The 12,390-nt window shown below is 38.5% G+C and overlaps 1 protein-coding gene across 5 annotated transcripts in view; it reads left to right on the top strand.

Annotated features, from left to right (window-relative positions):
• Positions 1-12,390, top strand: part of LOC145680189 (uncharacterized) — an 85,323-nt gene that overhangs the window by 36,173 nt on the left and 36,760 nt on the right. The window contains exon 4 of one of the 5 annotated variants that reach the window (XM_081750438.1): positions 5,835-7,264. The exons of the other annotated variants lie outside the window; for them this stretch is intronic. Coding sequence (XP_081606564.1) covers positions 5,835-6,624 — 790 coding nt within the window. The 3' untranslated portion in view covers positions 6,625-7,264. Of the gene's footprint in view, positions 1-5,834; positions 7,265-12,390 lie in introns of those variants that run through there. 5 annotated transcript variants of the gene reach the window in all.

Genomic DNA, 12,390 nt, shown 5'->3' with positions numbered 1-12,390 from the left:
AAAAAAAAAAAAAAAAACAGTTGAGAATGCTCCATGAGCATTGCCAGAATGGAGAGATAGAGCGGGAAGGAAAACTGTCATTGTTTCTAGATGTAAAAGTAAATCCTTTTATCCGCACCTTCTCTCTCTCGCAAAAATTAGTAAAATATTATCTCTCTATGACTTACAGTTCTCGAGATATGGCTGCTTAAATATCTAGAAATTTGAACTTTTTTTGGCCAATATCTGGGGAACAGTGCCAGTTGACAGTTAATTACTGGGCACTGGTTACTATTTGGTATTAAAATGTTCACCATCCTCTTAGGTATTGATCAACACCAATATGATCTCTCTACAATTTATGGTTCCCAAGCTACGGCTCGTTAAATATCTAGAAATTGACCATTTTTTGGCCAATATCTCGGGAACGGTAAGAGTGACGCGAAAAATTTAATCACTTTCTCTGATAGTTTTTGAAACTCTATCAAATGCACGGTTCAAAATTGAAAAAATCGCAAATAACACAGGTAGACGGACAGACAGACACACAGACATAGAGAATTTAGTAACGAACTTTTTAAGTTTGTTGAAAATAGTAAGCTGCAAAAAGTATGGAAGAAATATCAACGTTAGAAAGACAAGAAACATGGTGATTAGAACGAAGCGGTCTATGCATGACGAAGGAAGCGTTGTGTGATCTTTATAAAAAGAGTTAAGAAAATTGCTCATAATTCATGTGGAGTATTGTGTTCTTTGAGGAAGAAATGTAAACACTACGCGAAAGGGGGAAAAAACAGAAGAAAAAAAAAATAAAGGTTTTCGAAATATGAGTAACTAAAAGAAGAAAACTAGCTGCTCGAACGGGGATTCAGTGAGGAAACACTATTAATAATAGGGGAGAGAAGAACAATATTAGATGTATTTATTATAGAAAGAGGAAGAAAGCTGGTTCAGACATTGACTGAGAAGGACGTGAGAGATAGTACAGTGGAAGAAGAAATAAGGAGGGATGAAGGAGGTTACAATTGATAGTCTATATCAAATCGTAAAATTGTTACGTGAAAACGAAGAGATTAGCTGCGGACCGAGGTGCATGGAAATTTTTCACTTTCTAGCAGTGGAAGAACACAAGTGATGATTATCTTTGAATTGATTCTAAAATTAGCAAGGCAGAGAAAATATAAGATTTCACGTTTCACAAGGTCAGGTCTTATTGTAAAGGAGAATTGCACCTGATGTGAATATACGAAGTCGCTTTCGCTTGATTGCAGTCTTCAAAACGTGTTAAGAGTTCCACAGTACTGCTGTGTGTGAACAGTTCTTTCTTCAAGTATGTACAAGAGATCATCTCTCATGTCTCAGAAGACGGTGAGGAACACTTTACACGCTGATAGAATCGCATTAAACCGTGAACTGGAATATTTCGTCTTCGTGGGTACTTATTTCATCTCTGGTGTGTTGTGATGGAGTAAACTCTCATTTTCTGTAAGAATTTAACTGAGGAACCTCTTGCCCTCCCGCTTGTAACACAACAGATTCTGTAGGAAGAAAGATGGCCATCCTCGTTTATTTGGGATCAGGAGACAACTGTTGAGGTACCAGAACTTTTTGATATTGCAGAACAACATGAATGATCGCATGTATTCGTGCATGTCTAATGCTAAGCTTCCTGGCTATTTCATCGACAGTGAACGTTCTTTTCGCTTGAATAAATTCATTTACGCGTTCAACAACTGAATGCCGATAGCCATCCTGCGTGAGCCTTGTCAGTGAGACTTTTACGCTGACCTGCAAACCGCCTGCACTACCGTCTTATTATTTGCACTGACATAACGTTCTATGTGCCTGTTCATACCACGCCATTGTTCTCATCCTGTTCCTGTCCAATATTACAACACACAACGATCTGTCATTATGGTCGGGCGTGCTTTTACTTGCAGGTGTTCTTTCCTCAAACCACTACGCCGGTGTCATCTATAACAAAAATTATATACCTTGATTAGAGCAAAAATATACCTATTATATAATAGTTCGCCCCCGGATTTGTTTGGCCTATTGCTTTGCTCTTCTCATATCCTTAACATATTAACATATCTCCAATCTTTACGAATTTCGAGTTACGGCCACCCAATTATAACAGTTGTAACTCCAGTCTTTTTCCTTCCCGCTTTTTTTTTTTTTTATTTGGTCTAGGAATTAATTCGTGCGGTTGGTACGCACACATTGAAGCTGTAGTACAAACACAAAATACATAAATACCTTAACAAAAATATTGTCCATCGCTAGCCACAACTTTCGCCCATCTGTCAGGCAATGTACGGATTCCGTGGCGAAAGAAGTCCTCATCCTTGGAAGCGATCCAGTCAGAGACCCATGTTTCGATATCTTCTGAAGAAGTAAACCGCTGTCCAATCAAATCGGTGTTCATGCAATCGAACAAGTAGTAGTCCGAAGGAGCAACGTCTGGTGAATACGGCGGGTGGGGTAAAACTTCCCATCTGACATTTTCTAAATAGGTTTTGACCGGTTTTGCGACATGTGGGCGAGCGTTATTATGTTGAACAATAAGTTTATCATGTCTGTTCTCCCATTCTGGTCGTGTTCTGGCCAGAGCTTGCTTCAAACGCATTAATTGTCGTCGATAACGTTCTCCATTCATAGTTTCACCCGGTTGCAGCAGCTCATAGTACACCACACCTTTCATATCCCACCATATGCACAGCATAACCTTTGCACAGTGAATATCTCGTTTTGGTTGTGATGGACCTGGTTCACCTAGGCCTTTTTTCGTTTAGGGTTCTCGTAATGGATCCACTTCTCATCACCCGTAATAATTCGATGCAGAAACCCCTTTCTGCTCTATCGTTGAAGCAGCAATTCGCAAATGGTTTTTCGTCTTTCAACGTCTCTGTCTTTCAATTCATGTGGAACCCAATGTGACATCTTTTGAATCATTCCCATGGCTTTCAAGCGTTTGGAGACTGTTGTTTGATCAACGCCTAATGTTGCTGCAAGTTGTTCCTGCGTTTGACACGAATCCTGCTCGAGCAATGCTGTCAATTCTTCGTCTTGAATTTTTTTGGCTGTCCAGCTCGCTCTTGGTCTGCCAAGCCGAAATCACCACTTCTAAACCGTGCAAACCACTTCTGACACGTTCGCTCAGCTAGAGCATGGTCACCATACACTTCCACCAAAATACGATGACTTTCAGTCGCACTTTTCTGCATGTTAAAGTAATGCAGCAGGACACCCCGCAAAAACACTTTATCAGGCACAAATTGCGCCATGTTCACTTAACTACAAACTGGTGTTGTTGACGCTTTAATCCACTGCCCTATACTACGAACGATACGCGATGACAGGGGTTTGCAACACATGTGTGGATACACGGAACTGTGGGACGCTCCGTTCGTTGCGCCATCTCTTGTCCAACCGCACGAATTAATTCCTAGACCAAATAATTCTAGCGAAAATAGCCAAAAACGGCGAAATATGTGTGTAATTATTTTAAATGAGAAGTCCAAATACCGAATTCCATGTCTCTAATTGTCTAGGACATCCTTTTCCAGACTTATCATAAGACCATCTGTTCGGGCTTGATTCAAAAATTTCCCTTACTATACACCTCCACATTAAAATCCCTACAGTACAGAAATAACTAACCATCGAGATGTGCATTCGTGATTTCGATAGAACAACTCAATCCAATCATCGATATCGTCGTCAAAATTTGTTTACTAATAGTGTTTCTTTCCTTTCTCGGGATTGCTTCTCTGGCACTCACAATTAATAGGCAGAACTCTGAATCTGCTTAACTGATCAAAAGCTTCTTTCAATTTACTATATTTCTCTATCATGTCTTTACTCGACATTTCCAAACTGTATCCTTATTCACATCGAACACCTACGTGTACTATATATCGTTTCAATTCTGTCTGTACAGTGAGGCCCGATTTCAACCATTCCATATTAATGTTAGCATTCTAAAATTCCGAGATACAGACATCGTATTGTAACTGTAATTCTCACTCCGTTTTCTTCCCTTGTAGGTCAATTATCAAGAAACGCTGAAAGATGTGCTTAATTATTTCAAATGAAAAGTCCATATACTAAATTTCATGTCTCTAACATTTAGAGATTCCGAGAAATGGACATTTTAAGATAATAATTAGCACCGTCCCCGTGGAATTTCGAAAAATCCTTCCTTAGTGGGACCTTATATCACAAACCTTATGGTCTTTCCAAATTGCAAGTTTGTAGATGAAGCGGTTTGGCCTGGGCGTTGATCAATTAAAGCAAACGCCAAAAATATAGGCGGGTTGCGCGCGCAACAAAAAGTGGGTGGAGAGAGCAACAGCCAACTAGCAATCTACGCATTTGCCACATTTACATTTGTCTTGCTCAGTCACTGTCAAGGTTTCATGTTTCGCACGCGTGTTGAAGATTGATTACAGCAGAACGCAGGCTTTGAGCTGTGGCTAGATAAACGGCTGTCGTCTGATTACTCCTACATCAGGAGGGGAAGGAGGTGGCACATGACAAGGGAAAGTTGACAACAGCGAGCTGTAAGGTGCACGCGCAACCCGCCTATATTTTTGGCGTTTGCTTTAGTCAGTCAGGACTTTTTATATAGAGAGACTAAAAGCCTATAAAGAGGCATTTCCATGGCTCTTTTGAGAATAAAAACATTAAATCACTATCCAGTGTACAGAAAAAAATATTATTATTATTAATCAAAAGTAAATAAGGTGCCGTGATATCGTGGGTATTCAGGGAAATATCTCGTCGGTCAGAAAGGTTGGAAACCATTATTCAATCCAAATACAATCCTGAAACCTATCCCCGAGGATAAACTATACTCCCTTGACAAAGAAAGTTTGTTATTCCGAATAATTAATATGTTTATTGATTCAGAAATTTTAATCGTTCCTACATGAAGATATTGTGGCGTAGTAGTAATTTCGCGGTTATCGGTTATATTTGATAGCACAAAGATACAGGGTGTGCACAAAGTCCAGTCACCCTCCCTTGAAGTACTAAATATTCAGACTAGGTAACTTCAATAGAGATAAACACTATTGATTGTTTTATGTGTAATAGATACCTGTTGCTTAAATGTCTAACACTTCAGCATGGGCTCCATCATGCTCCGAAAACAAAATAATATGTCGACAGATTCTGTGAGACATTTTTTTCTGCATTGCTGGAGTAACCTGTATGGAAGCAAGTCTCACAGCTTGTTTCAATTCATCAATCGTAGCATAACGTTGTGTTGTAACAATATTCTTGCACGAATCTCCAAAGCAAATTATGACAGGTTGTTAAGTTCTGGTTTCGCGGTGGCCAGTCAAGTGCAGCGGTTAATGAAGGCGATCAGCGGCCAATCCAGCGTTCTAGAAATGCCTCATTGACATATTCGCGAACCGGAGTGGCAAAATGATGAGGTGCTCCATCTTGCTGAAATTAACATGCCCTCTTGACCCCTCGGGTTTCCAAAATGGGAACTAATCAGTTTCTTATCATGTCAAGATATCAACATTGGTTAAGAAGTCCCATAAAAAAAAAAAAAAAAAAAAAAAAAATGGGCCGTAAATTTGTTCGCTGTCCACGCCAACCCATATCACAACATGGGGAGGGTAATTCTCAGTCTCCCCATAAAAATGGGGATTTTCCTTTGAGCAGAAGACAATCACTCGGATTATTTTACTTAAGAAGGAGGTGACGGGACTTTGTGCCCACCCTATAGATATAGGTGAATTCGTGTATTGTTGTTAGCGACAAACATAATATTTACTTTAATGGAGACGGAGAGAATAATATTATGTTTTCGTATTTCATGTTTTGGCTTTTTTCAGGTGCTCAAGTGATTATGTTGCTGGAGATTTAGGATCAAGAACTGCATCAACCGGAATTTTCAGGGAATATGATAGCAAAATCGCGCAGTGTATAAAAGAAGCTTTAGAACGGGACGAATCTTTCTCTGAGCATCGTGAGTTTGAATACCCAATATTATCAAGACTTTTAGGTTTAGAACGGGAAGAATCGTTCTCTGAGAATCCCGAGTTTGAATACCCAATATTATCAAGACTTTTAAATTCTATGAGAGATAAGTCTGAACCTCCATCAAATCCAAATAAAATTCCTACTAATTTATCCGTGAGAAGTTTCCTAAAAGATGGCGTTAATCCGTGGGCAGCGGACAAATGCAGTGCTTACTCCAAAAGTGTCAGCGGTCGTTCACAAGATAGTACAAATAGTGTTCTTTCCGAAGAGTTTTCTAATAAAGACTGTTTCACAAACACTCCAGAATGTAAATATGTCGAAAGAAACGTAGTTAATACGCAAGCACTAGACACGCTTCCTAGTCAAATTAGTAATGTCATAATGAAATCTTCTGAAACATCTTGTGACACATCTGATAGTATAAGTTTAAAATACAATGAGGGTAGTCGGAGTGATAAAAGCAATTTTGATCTGACTTGTTTTGACGACTGTAAAACTAAGAAAACTGCAAACTCGTTTCAGAAAACATTTGAAAAATTGGAGGAAATAGTTCGTGAAGAGGCCAACAACTTTAATTGCAGAAGCTGTAACGCAAGCTTTAAAACCATCGCTGAAGTTGGTACATTCGAAGATTCACTTTGATTATCATAAAAATACTTACTACAGCTATCAAAAGTGCAGACTGTGTCGGAAAACGCTTTTTGACAGCAAGTCACCGTACCGACGAGAGGTACATTGCACTTGCAGTGAGAGGTTAAACTCATGGAGGGTGAAAGAAGGGAATTCTCTCAAATGTCGTATCTGCGGAAAATTAATTTCAAATGATAAAATATTCGAAAGCCATTTAGAGTATCACATTGGTAGAGCAGCTTTACAGTGCGTAATCTGTGGTGTAGGTGTGCTTACACCACATTATTTGCGATCTCACGTCATCAAATATCATGGTCCTGAGTCTTTAACGTTCTAAGTTGAACTTCATGTGTGTATGTATAAACATGTTGGTGCTGTCCATTTACTGTGGTTTACAGCAGGCCAACTCAGACAAAATTAATACAGTATTCACTGAATATATATAGTTAGTAACTGATTAGTAAAGCAACTAAGGTGTGCATATCAACGCACTACTAAGAGTCAAAATTTGTTTATTTGCGATGTGCTTTGAGAAATCTGAAGAAACTGTGTTGCTAACTTAGTCATGTCAACTTTGACGATCAAGTTATTACTTCCGGTTTTATTTAATAAAATTGCTGGTTTCCCATATCATTTTTTCTTGCGTCTGGAGGATGCAAGTTGCTATTGTTGTGAGCAAAACATGAAAACATCTAGTGACGTTGTGTTGTAGAAAAATAAAACAGATGGATTTTCCAAAACTGGACAGAAAACAGCAGCAATCAACATTTCATATTTTTCAGTACAACGACAAGATTTATCAGGAATTTGGACATTTTAAGCTTAAAAATACAGTATCAAAAACTTTCCAAAAAGCATAAGTATATATATATATACACACATCAAAGCATCTACTTCCAGCGATCATTGGGCTTCCATCATTGATCTTTGTACTTCCAGCGTTCAATTCAATATAATGCAGTGGTTCAGTGGTAGTGTTCACCTCTGGTGCATGGGGTCCTTGGTTCGATTCCAGCTCGCGCCAAGTAAACTTTATGGTGGACAAACACCGTGTATGTGGGTTTTCGCGGGGTTCTCCCGTTTCCTCTCAGTTTCTTCATTCCACCATTTCATTCATTTCTCATCATCACCTTCTCCTTTAGCCTAGCCGGCATAATCGTGGGACGTAAGATTTCATTTCATTTCAATATGGTCCTGTCTCTGGGAAGCAAGTACCAGGACATTAATTATAAAATATAAATAAAAAAATATAAGTATCAACACATAGTATGATAACTATATGACGTTTTGTATATCTGTTAGCAATTTACATATTCTTGTTGTATTTGTATGTTTCTTTTAGCATTTTATTCGAGTACTGACTTATATGTAATTGTTTCGTTTATACTTAGATTAATTAATTAGATTCGTTATGCAACCATTATTCTTATTTTTATTCAGATTATTTTGTATAATCATTTTTAAAAAAATGTTCTATAGCACTGCCTACTAAATCCCAGTATTTATAAAGTCACGAAACTATATTTTTCCCACCAATATGAGGGTATATGTATGTGTAAACATAAATGATTTATGGTAGGACTTTTGCGATGTTTGTTACATATCCAATACTTTCATAACATCATAATTTATCTAGTTTAATGAACGTGTTCCATCCTTTCAAGAATAGGAGATTATAATTTGTGTAAGACAAGCGTAAAATGTATTCTACACAATGGAAATAAACATCCATCTATTCTAACTGTTGATTTGTTTTGCCAAAAGAACCTAAAAATGATTCTAGATTGCTTTCCTAAAAATGTAAAATGATTTCTAACTTTAGCTACACAACTTTTAGCTGCTGAATGTGAGTTAATGGATCTTGTATTGATAATGGTACAGTGGTTTGGATCCCACGTTAAGTTACAGATTCTTGTCTCCTATATCTCCACTGTATAGCTTATAGCGTATATTTACATTTGTATCTAACGGGGTGTTCAGGACCGGATCCAGGATTCTCTGAAGGGGGGGGGGACCAATAACTACCAGTGCATTTGAATTAAATTTGAGTTTTTTAAATGCCTTTAGGCGTGTGTGATGTGAATGAGGAATTCCTTTAGAAATGCTGTGTGTCTGCTCTCGATGAATTCTTTTCCTTCAACCTTCAGAAAATTGACTTAAACTATTCATTTTGCAAAACTCACTGCTAGCTTCTCACTTTAGGTAGTGTATATTTACAACGAAGGGGGGGAGTGCACGTGCACCTTTGCACCCCCCTAAATCCGGCCCGGGGGTGTTATTGTAAAAAAAATAATTTCATATTTACTGTAAACTGCATGAGGTGTGACTAATGTGTGTGTATATATATACGAGGGACGTTCAAGTTATAGCCGGATTTATATATATATATATATATATATATATATATATATATATATATATATATATAGAGAGAGAGAGAGAGAGAGAGAGAGAGAGAGAGAGAGAAGACAACCTACGAAACAATTATTGTTCTTTTTCGAGATACTCCTCATGTACACACACACACTTGTCCCTGCGGGATAGAATTCTTTGGGACGATTTCTCAGCCATTTCAGTACACACGTTTTGGCTTCGTCGTCGGTGTGGACTTTTGGTCCTCCGAAGTGCTCTTTGAGGGGACCAAAAAGATGGAAGTCGTAAAGCGGCAGATTGGGGCTGTACGGGGGGAGGGGGGGTCTAGGATCTTCCAACCAAGTTTTGTGATAGCTGTAACCATTGTCGTGGCCGTATGAGGACGCGCGTTGTCATGCAGGATGATGACATAATCCTTAACCGCCTGTGGCCGTTTTCTTCTCAAAGCCTCTTTGACTTCCGTCCGGAGTAGGTTGCTGTAGTACGTTGCATTGATTGTGGCTCCACATGCAGGAAATAAATACATATCATCCCGTTTTTATCTCAGAATACCGTCAGCATTACTTTGCCAGCGGACGCTTGTGCCTTGAGTTTTTTCGGCGGCGGCGAGCCTGGATGCCTCCACTCCATGCTGGAGAATTTTGACTCCGGAGTATAATAATTCACTCAACTGTCATCACAGGTGTTTATCTTTGCAAAGAAGCTTTCGCCTTCTCTCCGAAATCGCTGCAGATGTTTTCCCTGTTTCTGGTCTACTACTGCTTTGGTCGAACGTTAGAATTTTTGGGACCCGTCTGGCTGTGCGCTTTTCCGGAAGTGTAGGTGTTCGTGGATGATCGTTCCCACACTTCCCACACTGATGTTTGTTTTGGCACTCAACTCTCTCACACCAATGCGTCGATTACTCAGAATGAGCTGCTCCATCCGACGAATGTTGGTTTCGTTGACTGCAATAGCTCGGCGTGGAGTACAGTCCACGTTGAGGAAAGATTCTCTTCGTGCCTTGAATTTTGGACGTCACTCTTACACTTGTGACTGAGAGAGAGTTTCTTCGCCATATTGCGCAGTTAATCTTCTCGTATCAAACGTGTAGCTATCGTTCATTACTGCTTTCTGAGACTCCATCTCCTCAACTGCCCGTTGTCGTACAAAAGTGTCAGGACTACCCTATCATAGTATAAGATACGGACGCCAAGCCGCGCGCAGTATCACCCAGGGAAAAAAAATCAGTTATAAATTGAACGACCCTCGTATGTTCAACAAAATATTTGAATGAAGAGGAACTTCAAAAAATTAATAGTTTCTTACCAGAAGAGAATACGAAAAAAAAAAAAAATAAATAAATAAACGATGCCCTCGGTCGAAGAGATGTAACAGCTTTTTCATGTCAGTCGTCCTGAGTGAGGGCTTTCCTGAATTTTCTTCATTTCTACCAGGCAAATGTCGGGCTGGTCCCTAACATACAGGTATCAGGCCGTTTCCTTCCTTTCCCATTCTACTTCTGTTTCCGGATAGTATCCCTCATACGTGACGGGCTTTAAGCCACGGATAGCGGCAGTACCCAGAAATCTGTATAAGTAAATAAAAATGAAAACGTACAGTACACTAATAGTAATTGTACAGGGTAGTTACTAATTGATGCAATAGGATGCATATATATTACAGTAAATAAAAATTCTCATACTTTACGACATCCAAAAGACTTAAAATCTGCGAACGGTCTTGAGGAGTTCCTCACATCTTCCTCGAGGCATCTGAAGAAAATTTGTTGCTACTTAAAAGACTTGAAGTATGAAATTCTTTGTCCATCCTGCATAATAAAAATGGTAGGGTAAGATCGGAAGTAAGATTACGTAATTTGTAGGCAGTGAAAAATCTGTGGTATTACTTGTATGTAAGACAGCAAATAACAAACACTTGAATCGACGATCGTGAATCTACATTCAGTTAACGATCTTCAAATGCGTATCATTCAGCGCAGTAATGATTTTGTGATATACGTCAACACACTTCTTTTTAACTTTAAACATTTAATTACTCAAGAAGTACTTGCTGTGTAATAATATTTGTAAATAGAAATTATGAACCAACTTGATATTGCCCTATTGAATTCAACTTTTTCATATTCTCACTTTCAAAATAAGGCTACTATAAATGATCCATTCGTTTTCAAAAGGCTATATTTTCAAAAGTAAGTCAAAAATTACCCGCAATGTAGCTATAACTTCTCTTATATTGCTTATGTTGACCTCTGTCCTTGCTTATTTTATTGTTATGCTGTTGTGGTCATGCTATGGAAGTTTAATCGTAATTCCTCCTTTTGTCTTCCTTTTGTTGCAGATAGATCATGAAATCATCTACCATTAGGCTGAAAAATTTAAAAATGGTCGCACAAGTGTTACGCACGAGGAAGGAACCGGACGACCATCTATAGCCACAAATTTTTCAATCCATTCGTAGACACTCCGTTGCGGCAAGACACTGTACCTCTATTGTGTCGAAAGTCTTTAAGGTTGGTTTAAAGGGACAAGTTTTGTCGATAGATGGCAGTACAATCTTCGTATCTCTTCCATGTATTTTTCACCTTTCACGAAAATTCACGATTTCTGTTACAAGTTTCAACCTACAGACTTCAATTTTTTAGAAAAGTAACTTCATAATTTATCGAAGGCAATAGTCTGTGCCGATTTTTTTATTTAGAATTTTCTTCATTGTTGAAATGGCGTGATAGTTGAAATGAATATCCAAAGCTTTAACAATGGAAATGTTTTAACAATGAAGAAAATTCTAAATAAAAAATCGGCACGGATTGTTTCCTGTAATAGGTTATGAATTTCCTTCTCTAAAAATTTGCAGTCTCTACGTTGAAATTTGTGAAAGAAATTGTAAATTTTCGTGAAAGGTTAAAATTATATGGGAAAGATACGAAGACTGTAGAGACATCTATCGGAAAAAACTGTCCCTTTACACTAACCTTAATGGATTGCGGCCCCTGATACACCTTCCAGACCACAAAAATTAGATCACAGCTCGATGTTCCTGTTTGGTGCAAACTTCTAATGGAGCGGCCATGATCTATCGGCAACAAAAGGTAGACAAATGAAGGGATTAGAATCAAACTTTCGTAGTATGACCACAACAGCATAACAATAAAATAAACGAGGACACAGGTTACTATGAACAATGTAAGAAAAATTATAGCTACATTGCGGGTAATTTTTGACTTACCCTCGTATTAAAAGTATAAACATGAGAGATATGAATATAACCGCAAGCTCACCAAGTTTTCTGCACTTTCTACAAATGTTCTATATGTGCTGCTTGGTCACACGATAGAATTCCAAGCGGTAGTCGACCTCGTTCCATCATTTTCTAGCGTCGTCCTGTCAATGGTCTGCACTGCTG

The sequence above is a fragment of the Thermobia domestica genome, chromosome 3 (assembly GCF_964235325.1).
Source record: "Thermobia domestica chromosome 3, izTheDome1.hap1.1, whole genome shotgun sequence".
NCBI classification, from domain to species: Eukaryota; Metazoa; Arthropoda; class Insecta; order Zygentoma; family Lepismatidae; genus Thermobia; species Thermobia domestica.
The sequence above is the reverse complement of the archived record's forward strand: the minus strand, read 5'-3'. Positions and strand labels throughout refer to the sequence as shown.